At 34.0% G+C, this 22728-nt stretch overlaps 4 protein-coding genes and 1 long non-coding RNA gene across 9 annotated transcripts; 3 read left to right on the top strand and 2 right to left on the bottom strand.

Moving 5' to 3' along the window:
* The first annotated feature begins 2257 nt into the window (after positions 1–2257).
* LOC106316968 (uncharacterized protein ECU03_1610-like) lies at positions 2258–3962 on the top strand. 4 transcript variants are annotated; one of them, XM_013754835.1, is made up of 4 exons: positions 2270–2494; positions 2911–3061; positions 3182–3381; positions 3415–3962. In XM_013754835.1, the coding sequence occupies exons 1-4, from the start codon at positions 2336–2338 to the stop codon at positions 3805–3807; spliced, it is 903 nt and encodes a 300-aa protein (XP_013610289.1). In that variant the 5' UTR covers positions 2270–2335; the 3' UTR covers positions 3808–3962. The 4 variants fall into 4 exon arrangements, with proteins under 4 accessions (XP_013610288.1, XP_013610287.1, XP_013610289.1 ...); XM_013754834.1 differs by having other exon boundaries at positions 2258–2494; positions 2911–3381; XM_013754836.1 differs by having other exon boundaries at positions 2459–2494; positions 2916–3381.
* Positions 3963–4737: 775 nt separating this feature from the next.
* Positions 4738–5377, bottom strand: LOC106317583. Its single transcript, XR_001265165.1, has 2 exons — positions 5279–5377; positions 4738–4954 (listed from the first exon to the last, which is right to left on the bottom strand). It is a non-coding gene; the product is annotated as an uncharacterized LOC106317583 (long non-coding RNA).
* Positions 5378–9627: 4250 nt separating this feature from the next.
* On the top strand, positions 9628–12790 carry LOC106312991 (probable serine/threonine-protein kinase At1g54610). Its single transcript, XM_013750707.1, has 8 exons — positions 9628–9791; positions 9904–10404; positions 10480–10764; positions 10841–11158; positions 11341–11568; positions 11650–11862; positions 11944–12264; positions 12346–12790. Exons 2-8 carry the CDS (start codon positions 9997–9999, stop codon positions 12481–12483), a joined length of 1911 nt encoding a protein of 636 aa, XP_013606161.1. The 5' UTR covers positions 9628–9791; positions 9904–9996; the 3' UTR covers positions 12484–12790.
* Positions 12791–13817: 1027 nt separating this feature from the next.
* On the bottom strand, positions 13818–14929 carry LOC106317412. The gene is made up of 5 exons (XM_013755235.1): positions 14873–14929; positions 14710–14785; positions 14396–14616; positions 14234–14309; positions 13818–14153 (listed from the first exon to the last, which is right to left on the bottom strand). The coding sequence occupies exons 1-5, from the start codon at positions 14888–14890 to the stop codon at positions 13873–13875; spliced, it is 672 nt and encodes a 223-aa protein (XP_013610689.1). The 5' UTR covers positions 14891–14929; the 3' UTR covers positions 13818–13872.
* A 3366-nt stretch (positions 14930–18295) lies between these two features.
* Positions 18296–21404, top strand: LOC106313231 (putative E3 ubiquitin-protein ligase RING1a). 2 transcript variants are annotated; one of them, XM_013750993.1, is made up of 9 exons: positions 18296–18688; positions 18818–18854; positions 19298–19356; positions 19561–19642; positions 19720–19840; positions 19921–19962; positions 20051–20689; positions 20793–21005; positions 21111–21404. In XM_013750993.1, exons 1-9 carry the CDS (start codon positions 18448–18450, stop codon positions 21141–21143), a joined length of 1467 nt encoding a protein of 488 aa, XP_013606447.1. In that variant the 5' UTR covers positions 18296–18447; the 3' UTR covers positions 21144–21404. The 2 variants fall into 2 exon arrangements, with proteins under 2 accessions (XP_013606447.1, XP_013606448.1); XM_013750994.1 differs by having other exon boundaries at positions 18297–18688; positions 20793–20987.
* Positions 21405–22728: the final 1324 nt, after the last annotated feature.

Raw genomic sequence — 22728 nt, 5'->3', positions numbered from 1 at the left:
TTTTCAAATAGCTTTTGCTTTTAGTTAGGCGTGGACATATTAACGGAAACCCGAAACGACCCGAAAATCCGAACCGAAAACCGAACTGAAGTTAAAAAAAACCCGAATGAGTTTAGGATTCAATCAGTCTGGATACATGTACCCGTATCGGTTATATCCGATACCCGAACCAATTACTCGAAGTACTTGAATATATATTACTTCTAAACTTACATTTTCTATTTCCATTCGTCTTTTTGTCTTCTTTCTCCTTCTTCAACGTATATGTTTAGTACATATTCAAATTCAGTTTATAACTGATTACATGTATGAATCACTATACTTTGCGATTTTGATTTATGTTTGATTACAAGTAGGATTTACGATTTGTTTTCTTTCTGCTCTTTACACAAGCATGAGTTCAGACATTCATGATTATCCATGTTTAATTTCTGTTTGATTTTGATGTCTCTTTGATTTTGATTTATGAATAGATGGATTCTTTACCATTTTCTATTCAAAATAATACAAATAGAAATTACACAAAGAAAAAGAATACATGCTCGTGTTCCTCAACATAATAACAAATTAGAAAACTCATAAATATTATATTAAGTTGAATCTTATATTAAGTTGTTTAATCTTTTAACTTCAACAGTAATGTTTCTGGTCTCATAGGTCAAATCAAGGATACATAATTGTTTTTTTTATTATTTGTTGCATAGTTCGGTTATACCTGAAATAACCCGAACCCGAATCTTAAAAATCCGAACCCAATCCGAAGTATAAAATAACCCGAATGGATTATATACCTCTCCATCTGAAAACCCGAAAATCCGAAACATCCGATCCGAACCCGAACGGATATCCGAACGGATACCCGAACGCTCACGCCTACCTTTAGTTGAATTATTGGTTATTCAATTAGTAGACAAAATATTACTCAAACCTGAGTATTAGATTTTGAAAGTCGTCGTTGTTTGGTCCATATTACACTGATCTAGGGTAGGTTGTCACTACAACGGTTTGTAGGATATCAAATGATGTCATTTGTTCTTTGGAGTTAAGCTTTTTATATATTGTCAAGTATATTAGTGTTTCTGCAGTGAAGAAGTAGCGAATATGTTAAGACTTTGGACACACAGTTGTTCTTTTTCAAATATGTGTCCCCACCTCAGAGCCGGATCTGAAATTATAGGGTTCTATCCAAAACAAAATTTTTTATTTAATTATTTTAAGATATTTTTCTGAAAAAAAAAAAATTAAAATTATTTTTTAAGATAAAATATTTTTTGTTTACTTAAATTTTTAAAAGAACATTTTAGTCCATTATTAAAAATATTATATAATTATAATTTTTAAAATCTGTTTTTTTCTTTTATCATTTTTCTATTTTACATTAAACATTTATATATATAGCATTACAAAAAATATTTTTTTAAAAAAGGCCTCACAAAAGTGGGGCCCCATTCAAATGTTTCATACTTCCACTCTAAAGTTTGAGAATATCTTGTCCTATTAAGGTGATGAAGTAGTGTGATTTCCTGGTGCTCCCCCACAAAGCCGAATGAACAAAAGACTCTTCAGATGTAGGTTTCCTTTCTTAGAACTTGTGTGATTTCCCAAAACACAACTTCAAGACCTTAATGTCTTTAGCTGTTAAGTAACCTTATTTAACCAAAATCTCTAGCCTCGTTTGAATCATATGTTAAGAGTCTAAAATGCCAATAGCTAGCTGAGTCAAAAGTCGTTGTAGCTTTGATTTAGCTGAGCAAAACTCTCCTTGTATCTGTTGTATGTAGTATCATTTCTTCCAGGTAATACAATCTATCGTGGTATGCTCCTAAAATAACTTCCTTACCATCTTCTGCTTACTTGCATCCAGAATTCTGCAAGCAGCTAAAAGATATCCGATTACGATCCATAGTTGGCATGACTTTCTCTGTTAAAATATGTTGAAATGACAGATGAGTGATCCGTTATATGTATGTAGACCTCAACGTCTTCATTATGAAAACGAAACTCAAAAGACAAGGTCCAATGTTGGCCCAACTCAAGTTCGAATGAATGACACTTGATCCACATTAACAACAAAATATTATCTCAACTTTCTTGCGATGAACAAGCTTCATTAAGTGGTTAAACAAGTCGGTCCAAGCGGAGAGAGAACGCAAAACTTTGGACATGTGTCACTACAGAAACACGTGTCGAGTTCATGCTGCCAGCTGTGTTTAGTGGCTCTATAAGTATGCAACGTAGACAAATACAAGAGAAATGCGACGGGTCGAAACAAAAATCAGAATAACAAAAACATTTTTCAAAATCCAAACTGTGAAGAAATTGTTCTTTTTGATTGATGAATATGGTGACAGCTTTGCAACTAACGAGAACATCTATCTTCGGTCTCTTCAGATCTTTTTCTATAAGCCGAGTTCCTCCGAGACCTCTTGCGGTGGTGCTTAGTCGGAAAAGCTCTCGGGTCCTTTTTGCTTCCTCGGTTAATGACCATTCTAAGGTAATTATTCTATATATACACACATACAATTATCAAAACAGATAGGTGCATAACCGGTTTTTAACAAATAGTTCATGATTCCCATTTTCAATACAATTTTGTTTACGGATTATCTCTATTTATATGTAAATTTTGTGATAAGTAATTTTATATGTATAAATTAAAAAAAAACAATTAAATAAGATTTACACAAAACAATTAGGTTAACGTGTATGACAAGAAATTAAGCTGAATTTGACACTTCAGTGGGCGATCAATAGTTATGAACTTTTTTCCCCCTTTCTATAAGATCTACACAAGACTCACGTTAGTAACAAAAGGTGGTACTGGTATTAGGTATTTAGGTTAACGTGTCTGACAATATATCAAGTGGAAGGTGAAACTTTAAAGAATGATCAATGATTCTGTTTTTATAGGGAAGAAATGATCCGGTAGAGAAGGCGAGAGATTCAAGGGCTGATTTAGCTTATGATTCAAAGAAATGGAGAGAACAGTCGGGAGAATACTCAGAAGCTGGCAAAGAGAAAGCTAAGGACAAAGCCTATGATATTGAAGACAAGACCAAAGATTATGCTGAACAAACAAAGGATAGAGTGAATGAAGGAGCGAGAAGGGCAGCTGATAAGGCATACGAAACCAAAGAGAAGGCTAAGGATAAAGCTTATGACGTGAAAGAGAAGACCAAAGACTATGCGGAAGAGACCAAGGAGAAAGTGAATGAAGGAGCCAGCAGAGCAGCTGATAAAGCATATGAGGCGAAAGAGAAGGCTAAGGACAAAGCTTGTGACGTGAAAGAGAAGACTAAAGACTATGCGGAGGAAACCAAGGAGAAAGTGAATGAAGGAGCGAGCAGAGCAGCTGATAAAGCCTACGAGGCCAAAGAGAAGGCTAAAGACAAAGCTTATGATATCAAAGAGAAGACGAAAGACTATGCGGAAGAGGCTAAAGATAAGGTGGATGAAGGAGCAACCAGAGCAGCTGATAAAGCATATGAGACAAAAGAGAAGGCTAAGGACAGAGCTTATGATGTGAAAGAAAAGACGAAAGATTATGCGGAAGAGGGTAAGGAGAGAGCAGAGGATATGACTCATGGGCTAAAGGAAAAGGCTCAAGATGTTGGGGAGAAGACTATTGAGACTGTGAAAGATGCGTGGGAGGCTGCAAAGAACACGGCTCAGAAGGTTACAGAGGCGGTGGTTGGGTCCGGTGAGGATGAGGATAGGGCCCGAGATGATGTTGATAAGGGCTTGAAAGATTTATCGCGAAAGGCAAAGGAGAATCGAAAAGACGATGATGATGTCAAGAGGTTCTAAGTTCACTAAACCTATGTGGTTTTCTTACAAATAAAAGAAAGTGTTCTTCTCTGTGTTCAAAATGTTTTGCTAAAACTTTTACAGCAAGTTTTAAGACCTATTACAGTCATTCTTCTAGGTTTGATTGTTAGTAAGTGTTTACTTCATACATAAGAAAAGAGCCTACGTGCCATCGGTTCTGCAAAACTTTGTTTTACTCGATTTGGGACTAGCAATCACGTGTTTTCTTTTTCCTCTCTATAAAGTTGGAGCAATGTTTCAGAAGCTTGAGAGCTTCCTGCTTGAGTTGAGGCAACATAGGAGCACATAAGAAAAGATATTTTGATGTAGTAATAAGGAGGCAGGCTTTAATTAATTTGTATGCGAAGGTTATGAGTATACGCCTTTTGTTTATTAAATTTATCCGGATAATATAAGATAATTAGATGATAAAACGAAGAGAAATTCATTTAGAATACTCATCTAGATTAGCTATAGAAGGACAAACGAACACTTCCAATTAACATCTGAATAGATTAGATCATTTAGAAAGATGAGCAAATGAACATCCCCTAACAAAGAAACCTTAACAAAGAGACTAGCGAGTCACAAACGGAAGCTGTTTTGTTCAAGATTCAACATGTTTCGCGGCGGCTTCTTGGACCAAGTCAATATATGACGTCGGTTCAACCGTTTCCAGTTTGAATTCAGTCCTTCCAGTTCACAAAAATAACTTACAGGTTTACTTATTTAAAAAAAGTAAAAAAGGAACAATATATGATCAAATCTACCAATACGTATTTGACATTTCACCTAAAATAAACAAAATTGTATATGATCAAATAAACATTATAAATAACTTCACGATTAGGCCTTTTAGTGTTTCAAAAAAAAAAAAATAGTAAATTCATGATATTTTCAGACCATATTCGACAACAGATATGTGCCAAATGACCAAAATCCTTATAATTAAGATATCATTCGATTTTCATTTTGGAAACAAAAATAATAAAATACAAAGTAGACAGATTACAAACAAGTTTCAAGAACTGAGATAGTAGAGATGTATTATTAACCCATTTCAAGTGTCGGATTGTTGGAGCTTCGTAGAACACAAACACCACCGTCGCAGATGTAATTTCGAGATCCAGATTTCTTTGTGAAGCAGCTAAAGATATTTGAGAAGAAACCCATTAGTTTTTTCATTCTACAAAAACTTTCTATCACAAACAAAGTTCTCTTGCATTTGTATACATGGGCTGATATATAGAAAAAAAAAAGGAAGGAGTCAATGATGGTGTGCAAAACAAAAACAACAACTCGTATAATTTTTAAAGACTGAAATTGAAACACGTTGCCAATATGATTCATGGACCAAAGTCCTTTATTTAAAACATGTTGGTAATGGATGTGTTAGTTGCAGAAATGTTAAACTAAGACAACATAGAGTTGTGAAAGAAAGTTAAGAGTTTTTATGGTATCCTCCTCCTACCTAAGTTCTTGGAAGGAAACAATAGCTTCCTTCTACCAAGTATTTGCCTTCTTCTTCGGCTGTCGTTTGTGTTTTGGACTGGTTAAACCTGTGGACAATTCATTCTTATGAAATTAGTTCACGGAGAAAGTTTGTCTTAACAATATTTAGATATTATCAGCGAGCTTAGTGAATCTTATCTTCTTCTTTTTAACATCTATATGATGCACTTTGATCTGATGCATATGCGCATGTAGAAACACATCTGGTAAATCAAGATGAAACCAACAAACAATGTATGGAAGTATTAAAATCGGTAATAGTCAACATCTGATGTACAACAACAAGAGCATGAGCAAGCATCGTTGAAGGCATGAAGCATACTGTTATCAATGGACCGTCAAACTAAAATAAATCAAGATATCATAAAATTAAATGGTTATTTTTTAAGTTCAAGATGATAAATAATCAATTGAGTTATGATTGGTATTTTCGTAAATTATTAAGGCTTCTGAGTTTCTTTCGCGTTGTTGTCTCTCTCTTTTTTTCAACGTAAAAATCAAACACACAAAATGTCAAAGTCAACCAAGGACATTTTTTCAAAATAAACCAAGGACATTATTACAAACATATTATACATGAATTCATAAGCTTTGTATTATAGTTCCTTAATTTTATTCTCCATTTTCTGAATATGATGGTATGAAAAAGTCACTAGTTTGAAAAATAGTTCTTACGAAAATGATGTTATTTAGTTTGTCTAAGTTTGTATTTTTCATTTTTCTTGCAGTTTGAGTATTTCCTTTTTTTCTAAGAAGTACATTTCTATATTCATAACATATTCCTCACGTGATCTCCCCCAGGTTTAAATCTGCTGAATAGTAGCGGCACCAATATCCGACTATTCGTCACAAATTGTGCTATATAAACATCGCATCTTAGATTAAAAAGTCATGAAAAGTGTCTTATATTTTCAATATTTAATGAAAAACTAATCGTTCTGGATATCGTTCGTCTCTTTTTAGTAGAAAACCTCCTTTTCCGACTAAAACTTCATTACATATCATTGTCACCTTTTTACAAAATGTTGAAGAAAATATAGACATCAATAAAACAAGCTTCATTGGGTATTACTCCCTCTGTTTTTTAAAGATGAATGTTCTAGGATTTTCACACTTATTAAGAAACCATATTAAAACTTAGTTATTAATGCATAGTTTTTTGTAACTTTATATTTCTTATATTTTTAAATCAATAAGATTAAAAGAAATGTAATTAATATTTTTGAAACACACAATTTTTCATTATTAGTTGACAAAATATGCTTTGAAAACATGAAAAATACATCTTTTGGAAACAAAATATTTCTCTAGAACATCCATCTTTAAAATACAGGAGTAAGTAATAGCTTTCTATCGAAAAGATAATCACAGTTGTTATTTGATGTTTCCTACGGAAAATGAAAATAGATGTAATCATAAATATAAACAACCATAGAAGTGTTACTTAACAACATTTGTGTTCTTGAATATTTTCAAAATTGCTATTGAATTTGTAAAAAAACTAAACAGATAGAACATCATATCCCAAATTTGAGTTACAAAAACAACAAGCTTGTCGAATATACAGGATAAGGATAACTGAAAATAGCCTCTGCCTAACAGTATAATCTGGCAAATGGTGCTGATAATAATTAGTTCCTAAACCTATTTTTTTAAAGGAGTGAATCAAGGCTGACAAGACCAACAAAGAAGAAGGTATGCGAAAACATTAATAAAGATGAGAGAAATATAAAAGACGATTATGAATATAGAATATTGATATTTGATGTTGGGATCAAAGCCATGGTATAAATGCCATTCATTTCGTAGCCAAGGATGATCAGTCAGATCTCCAACAAGCATTCTCATGTGAAAGGACGATCACTCTTAAAACAAGAGGTAGAGAGTATGGTATTCGATCGCTCATAAATTTATTTTAAATAGAATAAATCAGATTTAGTATTTTAACCAAAAAAAAATCAGATTTAGTATTTAATAATATTATAGTTAGTTACAGTTACTAAGTTTTATAAATAAATAAAAACATTACTCAAAAATATTTATACGTAAATATAATCATGATTATTTAAACATGACTGTAAGTATTACAAAAATGAATAAATATCAATTTTCAGTTAAAATATTTATAAAAATATAACAATAAGTACTTAAATATGGTATAGAAAATATTAATCATACATTTGTTAAACATATATAATTGTAAAAACTAAAACAAAAAAATTATATAGTGTTTTGAGGAAACCAATAATGCACCTCTAAAATTTGAAAGGATAAAATCTACTAAAAGTAAAAAATTCTTTAAAGATAACAATTTGTTGAAAACACTCTTAAGCGCCTTATCGGTATTGATTTAAACTTTAAAGTAGGGTCAGTGCATCTGCCCCATAACCAACTCTAAATATGATATTTATGGATCTTATTTTTACTAGCATATTTTTCCTCGGTTCCATAAAGATAGATTTTTTAATATTTTCACACATATTAAACTACCATAATAAATGTACCATTTTCTGTAATTTTCAATTTTCAATAACTTTTAACCAATAGTAATTCAATAAAGTTAATTAATTTCTTGAAGTTTACAATTTTTTCATAGAAAACACAAAAAATACATCTTTCCGAAATAATTTTTTTTCTAAAAAATCTATCATTAAGGAACGGAGTGAGTATATAATATCTAGTTTCAGTTGAGAAAGTGTAATAAAACTGTGTAAATATACACTATTTTAATTTTTTAAAAGAAATTTCAAAAAAAAAATAACATTAGTTTGTTTGTTCAAAAAAATTAAATTTTGATTGTATTTTTAAATAATAATTGAAAGTAATAACTATAGGGCCTTTATTAAATCCTTAGAAGTAATATCTATATAAAATATAGAGATTAATCAATTATTGAAATTACTTTTCAATTTCCCTTCAACTAGGTATGGAGATTCGGGGTTCCAATCGGGTTTCAGTTTTGTTCAATCAAGTCTCGATTTTTGGGTTTATCAAAATCAGCCATACTCGGATTATATGAAAGTTCGGTTTGGGACCGATTCGGGGTTTATCGGGTTTGGGTCGGGGTTAGTAAATTTTCAAACAACCGGTACAACCCGATGTACTTTGGCGTTTGAGTTCCAATCGGTTCTTCGGTTTAAAAATACTTGATTTATACCTACTTGGTAACCAAAACATAAGTAAGATCGGTTCTTCACTTTTAAAATACTTGATTTGTACTATTTTGTAACCAAAACATAAGTAAAATCGATTAAAAAATAAGAAAAAAACATTAAACTTATTCATTCAAAATCAAACGAAATGTAAACATAGTTATTGATAGAAAAAAAACCAAATAAATGAAAGCATAAAACAAAAAAAAAAAACAAATTATCATAAAATGAAAAACATTATTCAATGAAAACAAAACCAAAATCTAAAAATTTCAAGCCTCAATCACCACTTTCAACCATCAACCTTCATGTAATATATAATTATTTTAAATGTTTAATAATATCTTAGTGTATTTTGGATACATACTAGAAATTAAGTTCATGTTTGGTACAAATTCTTTTTGGAATTTTGAATCTCTCGGGTTCTATCAGATATCCATTTAAGTTTGGGCTCGGTTCGGATAATATCCATAACCCAAAATACCATAAAACAAGATTCATTCGGTATTTATGTCGGGTTCGGATCGGTTCAGATTCATTTTTCTCGGATCAGGTTCGGTTCGAATTTTTGGGTTCGATTTATTTGCACAACCCTACCGTCAAACTATATTTGAATCATGTTTGATATTTATAAATAATTTCTTTCTTTCAGTAATTCAACTCCTATAATCAACGGTGATTTGATCGAAATACATTTTTTTTCTCTGGCAAAATTTATCTTTTAATTACATATCTACAAAATATTACTCTTATTTTCATTATACATAAAGAGTCTTTAATGCATTCTTGTAATCACAATTATTTTGTTTACATCTTTAAATCCATAAATTGAGTATAACATAAAATACTTTTTCAACTTTTAAAAATTGATTTTGCAAAACATGTATATACTCATATTTTCATTTAATAAAATGAGTAAAATATAGAAACCAATTAAACTAAGGAAAAAAATAAAGTCAATAAAACAAATATGGCTACATATAACTCATGTCCATAAAAGAAGAAAAATGCAATTTATAATTTAGACCAAGAAAACAAGAGAGAGAGAGAGAGAGAGAGAAGTCTCTCATCAGTCGACGTAGGGTGCCTGTGTTAACTGTATGATTAAACACGTATATATATATATATATATATATATATATATATTATACACATCTCTCTGTCTCTGTGTCAATGCAGTGTTTCATCGGTCAAATGATACCAATCTGAAACCAAGAAAAAATCCAATCCTTCCTTTTTTTTTCTCCCTACACCTCCTCTCTATTTCATATAAAGTCTTTAAAACATCGATCATCAATCATCATCTGAATCCTCTCCAAGGTCCAACTTTGAATTCCACTTCCTGGGTTTTGATTTTTCTTGATATATCTCGTATTTTTCTTCGAACTTTTACATAAGATTCTTGTTTCTTTGCTCTGTAATTATTCTACAGTGTGTTGTGGGTTTTTGGGTTTTGAGTTGATGGTGAAACTGGGTCTCGCCGGGACATTAAAGTTGTGTTCTGTAGTGAAGAGCTGATCCTCTCATGGGTTGCATCATCTCCAAGAAGAAGTCTCTGAAGAGACACCATCACCATCATCAACATCAACAAAGGAAGGAATCATCAGAGAAGCGTTCTTCAAGGATCAATTCGTCGAGGATCGATGATTCTAGCCAAAGCAAAGAGGAGCAAGAAGATAGGTCGAGTTACAGAGACGACGCCAAAGTTGAGTTCAATTCGAGTAGATATTCTGAGAAGCATCCGGAGATTTCAGAGATTGGTGATACGGATGAAGACGAAGATACTACTCCTCCACACGAGGAACTAAAGAGAGACCCTAGCGTTGCAGAACAAGTGGCCGCAGGATGGCCTGCTTGGCTTGTCTCTGTGGCTGGTGAAGCACTTGTGGATTGGACCCCACGGCGCGCTAGTACCTTTGAGAAACTCGAGAAAGTAATAAGCATGTTCTGTTTTTTTTTTTTTTTGAATATCTGCTGGTTCAAATGATAATCTGTGTTTATTTTGCAGATTGGTCAAGGCACTTATAGCAGTGTATACAAGGCACGTGATCTTATTAATAACAAGATTGTTGCACTTAAAAGAGTCCGGTTCGATCTTAGCGATTTAGAGAGTGTTAAGTTTATGGCTAGAGAGATTATTGTTATGAGAAGGCTTGATCATCCTAATGTACTTAAGTTAGAAGGCTTAATCACCGCCTCTGTTTCGTCTTCTCTTTACTTGGTTTTCGAGTATATGGATCATGATCTCGTCGGACTTGCTTCCATACCCGGTATCAAGTTCTCTGAGCCTCAGGTAGTAAACTAAACTATTAAGTTGCTTCTCTGTACTGTATATCAAACTCAACTTGTTCTTCTTCTTCTTCTTCTAGGTTAAATGTTACATGAAACAACTTCTAAGCGGGCTTCATCATTGTCACAGTCGCGGTGTTCTGCACCGCGATATAAAGGGATCGAATCTACTGATTGATAGTAATGGAGTCTTGAAGATAGCGGATTTCGGTTTAGCTACGTTTTTCGACCCAGAGAACCGGATTCCATTGACTAGCCGTGTTGTGACTCTTTGGTATAGACCACCAGAGCTTCTTCTTGGAGCTTGTCATTACGGTGTTGGTGTTGATTTGTGGAGCACAGGATGTATCCTAGGCGAACTGTACTCCGGGAAACCGATCCTGCCGGGGAAAACAGAGGTACATACACTCTTAAATCCATCTAGTACACCAGGAAGGTTTCCGGTTTGAGTGACCGATGGAAAGAAACTAATATTACATGATGTGGTTTCGGGCCTGGGAACCTCCTGGTATTCAAAAAAAAAAAATCCATCTAGAACTCATCTTCTACTAAACTGACTTATAATATAATGTTTTCTAAGGTGGAGCAACTGCATAAAATATTCAAGCTGTGTGGTTCACCAACAGAAGATTACTGGAGGAAACTGAAGTTACCACCTTCAGCTGCGTTTAGACCTGCCCTTCCTTATGGACGACGTGTAGCAGATATGTTCAAGAATTTGCCTACTAATGTTCTTTCGCTTTTGGAGGCTTTACTCTCCATAGATCCTGATCGGAGAGGGTCTGCAGCTAGAGCTCTCGAGAGTGAGGTGCTTGGTTTAACCTTTATGTTTTGTTGTTATTCTTAGTTAAATATTGTGGTTTGGTAACACATAGTTATTGATGAGCAGTACTTTAGAACAGAGCCGTTGGCTTGCGATCCATCTTCCCTACCAAAATATCCACCAAGCAAAGAGATTGATGCTAAACTCCGCGATGATGCAAAGAGGCAACAACGACCTGCACAGGAGAAGCATGAAAGACAAGACTCTCAGAGACGATCACACGAGAGAAAACTTATCCCACCAGTGAAAGCTAATCCATCTCTCACAGCGGCTACGGAGGTACGTGATCTTCTATGGTTTGGTGTTACCTCTGATTCATCAGATTTTTAACTAAAAGTAAAAACTTGTTGGCTGATGCAGAATCCTTATTTAAGAACGTGTGTGCTGGGTAATTCAACGAGACAAATGCATATTACAAAGGAGAAGACCAGCAACAATAAAACGAGTGCGACAGTCTCATACTCGGGTCCCATAATGAAAAACCGGAATCATAGTCGGTTGAAGGACAATGCAGCCCCTTGGATACCTTGTTCATACAGAGCAGGACAAAGTGTGGTAGACACAGTTGGCTCGAATCAACTCATCATGGATCAGCAAAGGGAGAATTTGAGAACATTCAACAGAGCTGACACCATGGATAATAGTAAGAGGCAAATGAAAATCCCAAATGACCCGTCTTGGGTAAGTGAATCTTTTTCCCTTACTTCTGCAGATAAGAAACTGTCTTTTACTTTACATTTTGGTTTATATCTCTGTGTGTAGTATGATTCTGAGGAAAACAAAATGTACATGTCGGGTCCATTGCTGGCTCAGCCAAGTAAAGTTGATCTGATGCTGGAAGAACATGACAGGCAGCTCCAGGAATTCACCAGGCAGAAGGCAAAGCAATCCAGAAACTGAATCATGTGTCTGAAATGATTTGGTTAATTTGGCAGGAAGGGACAAAAACATAACCAGTTTGAGTCTTGTTTGTATCAAAGAAGAGTCTGATGATAAGCTTTTTTCTGGTTCCTAGATTTTGGAAAAAATATATATATTATAATAGAGATTTAAGATTGTTTGCTTTATGAAAAAAAGCTCAGCTCTGTGATTACATAGATGTGTATAACATTTATACAGACTCATCATAGAGTTTGATCTTGTCTAGATATGTATGTACATTTCTTCATATATTATAAAGATGTGTTCATACATACACAGGTTAAACATTTCTGTTGTTGTATTTCTATAACAGTTACAAACTTTCGTTCAGGTTCTTTGGGTTTTAAGGATTACTTTCACTTATCATCTGATAAAGATTGAAGTAATACAATAAGATTAGTTAAAGATTTGAAAGATGATCATTTAGGGAATTGGGATAACAAATTGTTTCTCATACACAGAACTGTGTCAAAAGGTGCCCCAAGATAATTTCCTGATTATCATCATATTACTCCAATATCTGATCTTTCACAAATTTGATACTAAAGTTTCTTTGAAATCTGACCAATTCTCAAAAACAGAAGTATGATAAGAAGCAATTATTTACTATTGTATGCGGAACTAGGAATCCTAATTTGGCTAGGGAGTGTATGATTGCATTTTGAAAATATAAACCACTATCTAACATATAACAGAAATTTATGATGTATGACCTATAAATTAATGAATTTTATCGGTTTCAAATTGGACCAATTCAAAACACATAATATATTTTTAAAGCTTATATAACTATATATTCTGATGAAAATCATAAATTAGTAAATATTGTTTTTAATACTTCTAAATTTTTTTATAATTCATAAAAAATAGTTTTTTCTTTCCATTCATTTCCATTCATTTTTGTTTTTAGCACTTATAATTCAATGAAAAATCCAAAATATTCTGATAATTCTGAGCCAAACAGGCCAGCAAAAAGCACAAAAATACCAGCACACATCTTTAAAATAACCCCATACAATGTGGGTAAAATGTAACTTCAGAGAGAATGAAATAAACAAAGCAAGAATGCTTTTCGATCTATCTCACGGAGAGTCTCCTTGACTGCTACATAAACGGATGCTCATGACAAGCCACATGAGATTTTTAGTAAGAGAAATAATCAATTCAATCCAAACCCATGGTTTCATTTTTGGTTGGTTGTTATCAAGCCGCTCTCCTCTAGGTAGTAAAACACGCAGAAAGAAAGAAAGACTTTACTTGGAATTGAATCTATGGAAGAAAACGCAAAAATAGTAAATGTCTGTTGTTATCAGACTCTTAAATAAACGACTGGAACTTAAGAATACTATGTTCTAATGACGACATGATTCATGGACAACAAAAAACTTTAAAACCACGAGGTTTCTTGTTTTTGGCTTGGTGTTTCGTAACAACAATCTCAGGAGGAGGCTCTGTGTCTTTCTTGGGTTGTGTCTCGGTTCCATCTGATATTTGAGCCTCAACTTTCTTGGGAGGTGGCTTCAAATTACCATAGTCCATTCCCAAAATTTGAATGCCCGTCTTCGTTAACATCTTCAAGAGCAAACCTTCTTCAATGTTGCCACACATATATACCATCTGACTTGGTGCATCTATGGTAAATGATACACCTGACATCGAACTCACAAATAAATAACAAACACCAAACCAAACCTTATATATCTATAAATATTAGAGAAAACTTGCAAACCTTGGATGGTCTTTAAAGCTCCTATGATTTTCTTGTACCAACTTCCTTCTAACATGTCTATCTCAAATCTAAATCTCTGCCAAAAAAAAAAACAGTTTTAAAAACTAAAACAATTGAAAAGCGTTGGAAGCAGTGAAGTTATGAGATCAATATATATATAACCAGAAAATGATTATTAGGTTTCCGGATGCCTTGTGGATTCTCTTCATGTCCATAATCAATCCTGTAGAGCATAGCGTAAATTTTCGCTTTAAATAACTTTTTAATGAAGACCACAGGATCAACTTCACCACGTAAAAACATCAACTTCTTAGTGAACATCATAGGATTAGCTCCTTCCCCATGTGTCCACCAGTCGGGTGCATCAATGGAGAACGCTAAACCTAGAATTAACGACACAATTATAGTTAAAGACTTATCTACCTCTTGAGTAATCAATTAACAAGAAGATTAATCAAGACTCAAAGCTTCTGTACCTTCAATGCCCACAAATATTTTATGTAATGTCTTTTGCCAACCTTTGAGTTCAGTTTCCACAAGCAAAACACATGCCTATTCATAAAAATTACACATGAACCGTTAGACAGTGCCTTGAGAAACAAGTAGAAAGAAAAGAAAGATAATCAGAGAAATTCATACTAGTTGAGGAGCCGCCATCGTTTTTTGGGGTTCCTAGCTAGAGCTGCTTTCTTTGTTTACCCTAACATACACAAATTAAATAAAATTAGGAAAATTTGCCTTAAATACTGAATTATTCTTAATGTTTAATAAAATTTAATTAAGGACGCCACGTGTGGAGTAGAAGTTTACCTTCCTCCTTCAAAACTCTCTCTATCTCTCTCTCGCCGACGAGGGAGGAAGAACGACCAATCGAGACGTTGTTGACCCCTTAACCCCAAATTCACCAGCTTTGATTTACTAAACGTGGATGTCAAGTACACCGATAAACACCACCAGCAAACTCCAACGAGACGGACAAGACTTTTTTTTTAGCACGTGCAAAGGTGGAGCAGTCGAAGATGGTCCAAAATTTTAGAGGGCCTTTGATTTTTTTTGTTTAGTAATAGTTATAAATTTAAAATAATATATTTATAAAAAAAAACAGAATAACTATATTTGAATTTAATTTTCATATTTATAACCAATAAATATAAATTAAAATTCTTTATTTTGTTTATATGACTAACTAAAAATGCAATAAATTAGGAAGTAATTAGTATTTATATCAATTATATATTTTGGAAAGTAAGAAATGGTTTTTAATGTGTGTTTGAATATTAAATGGTAGAATAGAAAGTTAATATTCTAATTTGACTGTGTTTAGGAAACAATTATAAATTAATGATTATAGATAGGGAGAACATTTTCTTCACCGTTGTTTTTATAAAAAAAAAATAGCAAACACAAAGAAGAAAAAACTAGCCTACAACTTTGGTCGAGAAGAAAAAAAGAGTGTCTTGTATAAAAGGAGGAAATAGCTTTTTGTCTAACTACTATCCATATTTTGTTACTCTATTATATTTATAGGTTATAATTTTTTATTATGGATATAATAAACTTAAAAAAAAACTGAAAAAACTAGAAGAATGATCAAATTTGATGGTTTGATTGATGATTTTGCAGTAAAAAATGCCAAATGATCAAGTTTAATGATTTGATCAATGATTTTGCATTTAAAAATAAAACAGAAAATAGTGTTATTTAGATATAAAATAATTAAATTGATGCATTTATTTTATATTTTAATGATATTTTATAAAAAAATATTAAATTATTTCATATTATTAAAAAAAATCTTATTTTCTTTTTTGAACATGGTCTGTATAAAGTTTGAGACAGCTCTAGAGACGGAGAAGAACATATGGCACCAAACTTAGGAAAAAAAAATTGAGCCAACTACCAACAACAAAGCCTAAAAGTTGATGCATGATAGGTTACAGAGGAACTAAAGCTGGTGCACAAGACAAAACCATAAGATTCCGTTGCAAAGAAACTAAGCTACCCAACAGCTAACTATAAAGACCAACAAACACTGTAGCTTTACCCTAAACACCCTCCAAAGAGAAAGCAAGAACTAAAACCAAGACAATAGTAACATCAAGGAGAGGATACGATAAAGCTCCAACAAAACCACCATGCAAGGAGATCCAAAAGGCAGATCCTTGGATCGCAACTGTCAACATCTCACCACGAAGGTCAAACTCCAAAGATATGAGATCAACTTGGAGAGAAACATAGTTAACGCTGCTCTGCAGGGTCTATGAACACTACCACACAAAGAGCCACGACCAAAAGAGACCACGGCCAATAGAGACCACCAACAACTACCAGGAAATATGCATCACCCATACCATCAGCGACCCCTAGTCCGGAAAGCAACACCGTCGGAAAAAGGCCCAAGGAGAGAGAAGGGGAGACGAAGAGGACAACAGAAAGAAGAACACTTCACAAGAGGGGGAAAAAGCGATGAGGAAGGGCCTCCCCCGGCGGTAGTGGAAGCCAAACCATCGGGGGAGCTGTGGATTAAGTCTGGACGTTCGGATCTCCTGGTCGGGTTCGGACTGGTTCATTTCGGGTCTGGATCCTTCGGATCCTAAACATTTGGACCCAATAGGTACTTGTAAATTTTCGGTTTGGATTCAGGTCGGTTCTTCTCGGGTCCGGATCGGTTCGGGTCTATAATTAAAATACTTATAAAACACCCGTAATTTTTGGGTCCATATCGGGTCCGGACCGGGTTCGTGTATTTAGGATCTGAAAAGGACATGACATACCCAAACTCCATCAAACTTAGTTGATATTTTTCATATATATATATCTAAAATTTTAGAAAATAACTTAAATTAAACTATAAATAATTAAAATAAAACATTTTTAAACTCTAAATTTTACATTTTAAAGCTTCATATTACTTAAAAATATTACAAAATAATAACAAAATTGTAAACAAAAGATATTTCAACTTTCTTAAAATAATATATATAAAATAGAACACAAAAAATTATAGTTTTGGAAAAACATGTTTTTAAGTTGGGTACAAATCGGTTCTTATCGGGTCGATTCTTTTTGGGTCCGAGTCTATTCGGGTCGGTTCCTTTCGGTCAGGCTCTTTCAGGTAAATGAAATCTGGATCCAAAAGATACTTGTAAACTTTCGAGTCGGGTATTTTCTGGTCGGTTCTGGTTCGAATTTTCAGGCCCAAGTTAAAATGTCCAGGCCTACTGTGGATCTATGAGAAAATTTCTTGACGGTGGGATTCTCATCCTTTTTATTGCAGAAGAATATAGAACACGTTTGTTCATCACTAGAGGGTGTATTGAGTCTGATATTAGTGAGTTTTTAGAAGATTTTAGGTGAATCTAAGAATTTATGGGTGATTTTTGTTAAACAACTCTAGAATCTCATCTAAAATAATGAGATTTGAATTTTATTTTTATAACTAAAAAAATCTTCTCAAACACTCTAAAAATAATTAAAGCACTTTAAAATCTCCACTTAAGTTTTGTTCAATAATAGTGAATTTCAGAGTGTTTTATGAAATGACAAGTTCAATAACACTGAATTTTAAAATGTTTTTTAGAATTCACGTTTGAATAACAGTGAATTTTTTATTTTAATACAAATCACTTTAAACTATCAGTTAAATACACTCTCCCCACTTAAGTTTTGTTCAATAATAGTGAATTTCAGAGTGTTACCAATTACCCTATAAATTTTTTATAATATCTTTTAGTTGAGAAGTATTTATATAAAAAAAATTAAAATTAATATAGATCCATTAATACTTGAAAGATCTTTTCATTAAAATGCCTAGATTTAACGATAATAATCATTTATACTACAAATGGGCTGAGCATACAGGCTTTGCAAATGGACTTTGCACATGCGAGTGGAAGGCCGACATGTACAGTATGTAATCGAGCTAAGAATCGAGGTTTATTTATTTTAATTATCCTTTGAGGACCCACAATAATTAGAAATCTTAGGTCAAAATAAAATTAAACCCCCAATGTTTTATATTGATCAGTCAGCACCCCAAGTTTCCTCTCTCTCTATATCGGGACCGAACCCGAAACACAAACGCAGCAGAAGAAAAAAGAGAGAGAGAGAGAGAGAGAGAGAGAGAGAGAGAGAGAGACGTAGTGACATAGAGGAGAGAAGTGGAAGCTTTTGGTTTCTGGGATAGAGCTCGTGGAAGGTCAGAGTCTCCTACAATGTCTGTGGAGAAGAGCCTGAAGGCGGCTGAGATTCCCGATGAGGAAGGCGGAGAAAAAGACCAACGAGGCGACCGATTTGGTCCAGAACCTGAAGAGAAGGAAGAAGAGGATCTACAAGAGAAGAAAGACGAAGAAGAAGTGAAACGCGACGAGGCGGATGAGGAAGAAGTAGTGGAAGACGAAGACGAAGAAGAAGAAGATAAAGAAGATGCAGAGGAGGAACAAGAAGAGGAAGAAGGTAATAGTTGTTTTGGGTTTGTACTCGTGGAAACGCACTTGACGCTTCTTCTTGTTGTTGTTGTGAATAATAATATACGTGAGACTGTGTTTGTTACATGTGATCGAGTTTGGTTTCTTATTTCTACAGATTCTAAGGATAAAAGTCCATCAGGAGACAAGTCAGAGTACGATTCCTCTTCTCCACTCTCTACATGTGTTTTTGCTCTAACTGGTTCTCAAACAGTTTCTGGTTTGATGGTTTTAGTCTCAATCCGTTTGTGGGATCAGTACATGTGAAAATTTGTCTGCCTGATTTATTGATCTGATGAAATCATGTTGTAATTAATGTCCTCCTTGTGCTCCAAAACCTCTAAACTCTCTCTCAGCTCTTGTGTTTGAACAATGTAGAGTTTTTTTCTTTTTGTTGTTGTTGGTGGTCAAAGCCACTGTAAAGTTGGGTCTTGAGACAGGTCAACTTAACTTTTGTTGTACAAAACTCTTTTGGTTTTTTCTGTCAATATGGTTGCATCTACAAGTTCCAGTTTAAAAACCAGCTTTATTTATGTCTTGACACACATTCTGTATCCTTGTTGTTTAACAATATCTGATTTTTTTTTGTTTCGTGCAGATTTGTGGAAATTGATCTAGGAGAAATCCGTAAAGACGTCCAGTGTCCCATTTGCTTAGGTACTTAGTTTCTTTCCATATGGTCTTCTTGTGTATATCGTTCATTTGCAGAGAATATGTTTAAACTTGCCTTTATTGTGGAAAAATTACTTTGGCTGACATTTTCACATTACTAACTTTCTCATAATCCTACAACTGCTAGTTTAATATCCACTAATACTGTATGAGTATGCTGATAGGAGTTTCTTTTTTTTTTTTTTCCAGGAATCATAAAGAAAACAAGGACAGTGATGGAATGCCTACACCGGTTCTGTAGAGAATGTATTGATAAGTCAATGAGATTGGGGTATTGCCCTCCACTTGTTCGGTTTCTTTTTCTTACTTTATAGTTACTTTGTTCTGAGTTTATTGCTCTATTTGCAGAAACAAGGAATGTCCCGCTTGCAGGAAACGTTGTGCAAGCCGTCGTTCTCTTAGAGACGACCCCACTTTTGATGCTCTTATTGCTGCTCTATTCTCAAATATTGATACCTATGAGGAAGAGGTAAAAGCATCAACACCTTCTTTTTGTGTGTGTGCTTGCTTGCTTGTTTATCTCTACAATGCTTTCCATTTCTTTGTCAGGAATTCGCTTTTCATGAAGATGACAAGGCTCGTAACAAGCAGGTCTGTGCTGTGGAGAATGTTGTTATTTACCTTCTTCTTACTATCTAAAAAAGTATGTTTCTCTAAGTTGTTTATGGCTTTTGTGTAGATTCAAGCATCTATAGCTGAAGTATCGCAGAGACAATCAGAGGCTCTTGTGAAAAGAAAATCTTTTGGTAAAGAGGCATCGGTTTCAACGAGACCACAGCGTAGAAGGAGAAGGAACTGCAGAAACATGGAACAGAACACAGTAGAAGAAGCCAATGAAGATGATAATAATGATGACAACAACGGGAAAGATTCGTCTTCAGAAGAGCGTGGTGCAGAAGTCCGGCTGAGACAAAGAAGGAAACGGTCTACAAGTCGTTCAACACTGAACCCTTCTTCTTCGGGTGCAAACAACAACAATGGTAACTGCGCAGAGAACGACGCAGATGTGAATCTTCGAGACAACAACAGCAAAGGGATATCTCCGGGGCTTGTGTGGAACCCGGAGATACTTGCTTGGGGAAGAGGGGGTACAAGGAGTCACACAAGGCATGGGAATAATGCAACAGGAGGTAGTAGTAAGAGTGTGAGGAATGCTCGCGTGAATAGACTTGTGGAGTGTCTACGCAGCAGCGTCGATGGCAACAGTATTGAGGATATTCATCTCAAGCTTGTCTCAGTGGACACAAACTGTGTACCAGAGTTACCTCAGCCATATCTCTGTTGCCGACCCACTTTGCTTGTTAAACAGCTCCGTGAAGTGAGTACTCCTCTCTCTCTCTCTCTATTTAGTCTGCAATTTTCACTTTATATAGAATATATATATTTATCCTTGTTAAGAGTGTTTTCTCAATGTTGAACAGTTTGTGGCACTTCAGATACATCTGAAGACTGAAGAGGTGGATTTGTTGGTAACAAGAGGATTAGGAGGAGGAGGAGATAAGGCAATAGAGAATCTTTCTGTAGTGGCTTCAGATTCAGCTTCAGCATCCAAAGAAGAGATGCAAAGTCTGGAAGACAATGAAACATTGTCAAGGCTCAAAGTTGAACAACATTTGGTAGCGTCACCATTAATAGTAATAATAATAATAATCTGTTTCAATATATCTGTTCATTAGTCTTATCTTAGTATGATTTAACTGTCCGAAACTTTTTTTTCTTATCTGGTTTGTTCTTTTCAGATCATAGCTTACCAGCAGAAGCAAACCGAGTGAAAGAAACTTGGAGCCTAATGGACGTGCTGCTGCTGCAAACAACAACGTATATATAAAGATGGATCAGGGGCTTGTTTATCTGTTTGCTAGATATATATCTCAGTTGTTGTTTTTGGTTTAAGTAGTTAAATTCTATGGAATTTTACATTTGTGACAATCTTTTTTTTTTTTTTGCTTACTCATTGTAGACGTTACTTAGTATTTTGTGACAGTTTCAGGTAAAGTACATTACTTATCTTATTAAATTTATTTATATTTTTATACCCATTTTGCACACCACAGGATAGTCGGTTGTGTAGGGAGTTCTGACCTTTCCAGCCTCTATCTGCTTTTGTATGACTTTGTCTTCAAACTTAGGCATCTCCGTCAGCATCTCTCCCTCAAAATCTGAACTGCTTTTAAGTCTCACAGGACGAGTTCGCTAAGATGTTGCAAACTCTGGCTCATTCAGACTTGTCTGTTCCATCGGCCTAGGTGGGTTCTGGACATGAGGCAGTGACAAGTCCCTTGTACTTGTTTGGAACTTCATAAATCCAGCACAAATGATACTAATGGAGTAGTTTTCTTCCAGGACATAAACATTAAAAGTGAATAAGCACTTGATTCGACGAACACTTACACTTGATTCATAACACTTGTGATGGAGGAATTTTCTCCTTGTCATCTGTCTGCTCGGAATCTGTTTGAAGGAACATATAACCAAAATATTTGTTAACAGCAATATAATCTCTTGACTCGGTAAATAACCTGTCGTGTTCTTGAGTATCTGTGGTGGTTGTGGTGTTGTTATTCTGATTCTTGTTGTTCAAAAAAAAAAAAAAAATTTATCTTTCTTCTTTTGCCAGTTTTGAAAAAAATATATGCAGCTACTTGTTGAGATGATTCTTTAGCATACACATTCACAAAGAGGGAAGCAATACATTATATTGAGCTTCTTGTACTTGATAAAACGTCATTTTTAAAGTAGGACTATTCAGATTGATCCATTGTTGTATCTTCACTTTCCATAGCCATTATGATTTCTGGCTAATCGAGCTTTAGTCGCTGCATAGAAAATTTTGATGTTGCAATTAACATGTTTTAAGCCTATTGTTTTTGCTTCTTTTGTTTATAGTATTACTCTTTATCAGTGTATGTTTCACTTTCTTGACGTGGTAAGTATTTGATATGAGGGAGCATAGTCCACTTTTTATTTTTGAGATTACAAAGTTATTCTACTTAGCCCATAGATTTTTTGATACTGCCATATTTTAGTATTTTATTTAGGAGGAGTTTTCTACTTTACCGCTTTCCCCACTCTCTATAATTCCCTATCTCAGTATTTTTCTATTTTACTCTAGTATTCTACTTAGCCCAAAGAACCCCTAGACTATAATTTTTTTAGAAACTTTTTTGTCGCATATATTTTTATAATTTAAATCATTTATTAATATTGTTTTAACCTTTTCTGATTTTATTAACAGACGTCATTTGAACATCGAGATTATGAATAATCAAATAAACTCTAGAATAATCTTATGAAATTTGCTTTGTAATAAATTATCTTCATAAAATATTTATTTGTATATTACAATTTTTAGTTATG

Source organism: Brassica oleracea, chromosome C9, assembly GCF_000695525.1.
Source record: "Brassica oleracea var. oleracea cultivar TO1000 chromosome C9, BOL, whole genome shotgun sequence".
Lineage (NCBI taxonomy): Eukaryota > Viridiplantae > Streptophyta > Magnoliopsida > Brassicales > Brassicaceae > Brassica > Brassica oleracea.
Note: the sequence above shows the minus strand (reverse complement) of the source record. Positions and strands in the feature narration are given on the sequence as shown.

Bases quoted from the DNA above. Each gene is read 5' to 3' on its own strand.
- LOC106316968 (XM_013754833.1), top strand. From the start codon at position 2,336: ATGAATATGGTGACAGCTTTGCAACTAACGAGAACATCTATCTTCGGT. The intron at 2,495-2,910 runs GTAATTATTCTA...CTGTTTTTATAG, and splicing joins CGGTTAATGACCATTCTAAG to GGAAGAAATGATCCGGTAGA.
- LOC106312991 (XM_013750707.1), top strand. From the start codon at position 9,997: ATGGGTTGCATCATCTCCAAGAAGAAGTCTCTGAAGAGACACCATCAC. The intron at 11,159-11,340 runs GTACATACACTC...ATGTTTTCTAAG, and splicing joins TCCTGCCGGGGAAAACAGAG to GTGGAGCAACTGCATAAAAT. The intron at 11,569-11,649 runs GTGCTTGGTTTA...ATTGATGAGCAG, and splicing joins CTAGAGCTCTCGAGAGTGAG to TACTTTAGAACAGAGCCGTT.
- LOC106317412 (XM_013755235.1), bottom strand. The intron at 14,617-14,709 runs GTACAGAAGCTT...CGTTAATTCTAG, and splicing joins AATATTTGTGGGCATTGAAG to GTTTAGCGTTCTCCATTGAT. The intron at 14,310-14,395 runs GTTATATATATA...TTTTTTTGGCAG, and splicing joins AACCTAATAATCATTTTCTG to AGATTTAGATTTGAGATAGA.
- LOC106313231 (XM_013750993.1), top strand. From the start codon at position 18,448: ATGTCTGTGGAGAAGAGCCTGAAGGCGGCTGAGATTCCCGATGAGGAA. The intron at 18,855-19,297 runs GTACGATTCCTC...TGTTTCGTGCAG, and splicing joins CCATCAGGAGACAAGTCAGA to ATTTGTGGAAATTGATCTAG. The intron at 19,841-19,920 runs GTAAAAGCATCA...TTTCTTTGTCAG, and splicing joins TTGATACCTATGAGGAAGAG to GAATTCGCTTTTCATGAAGA.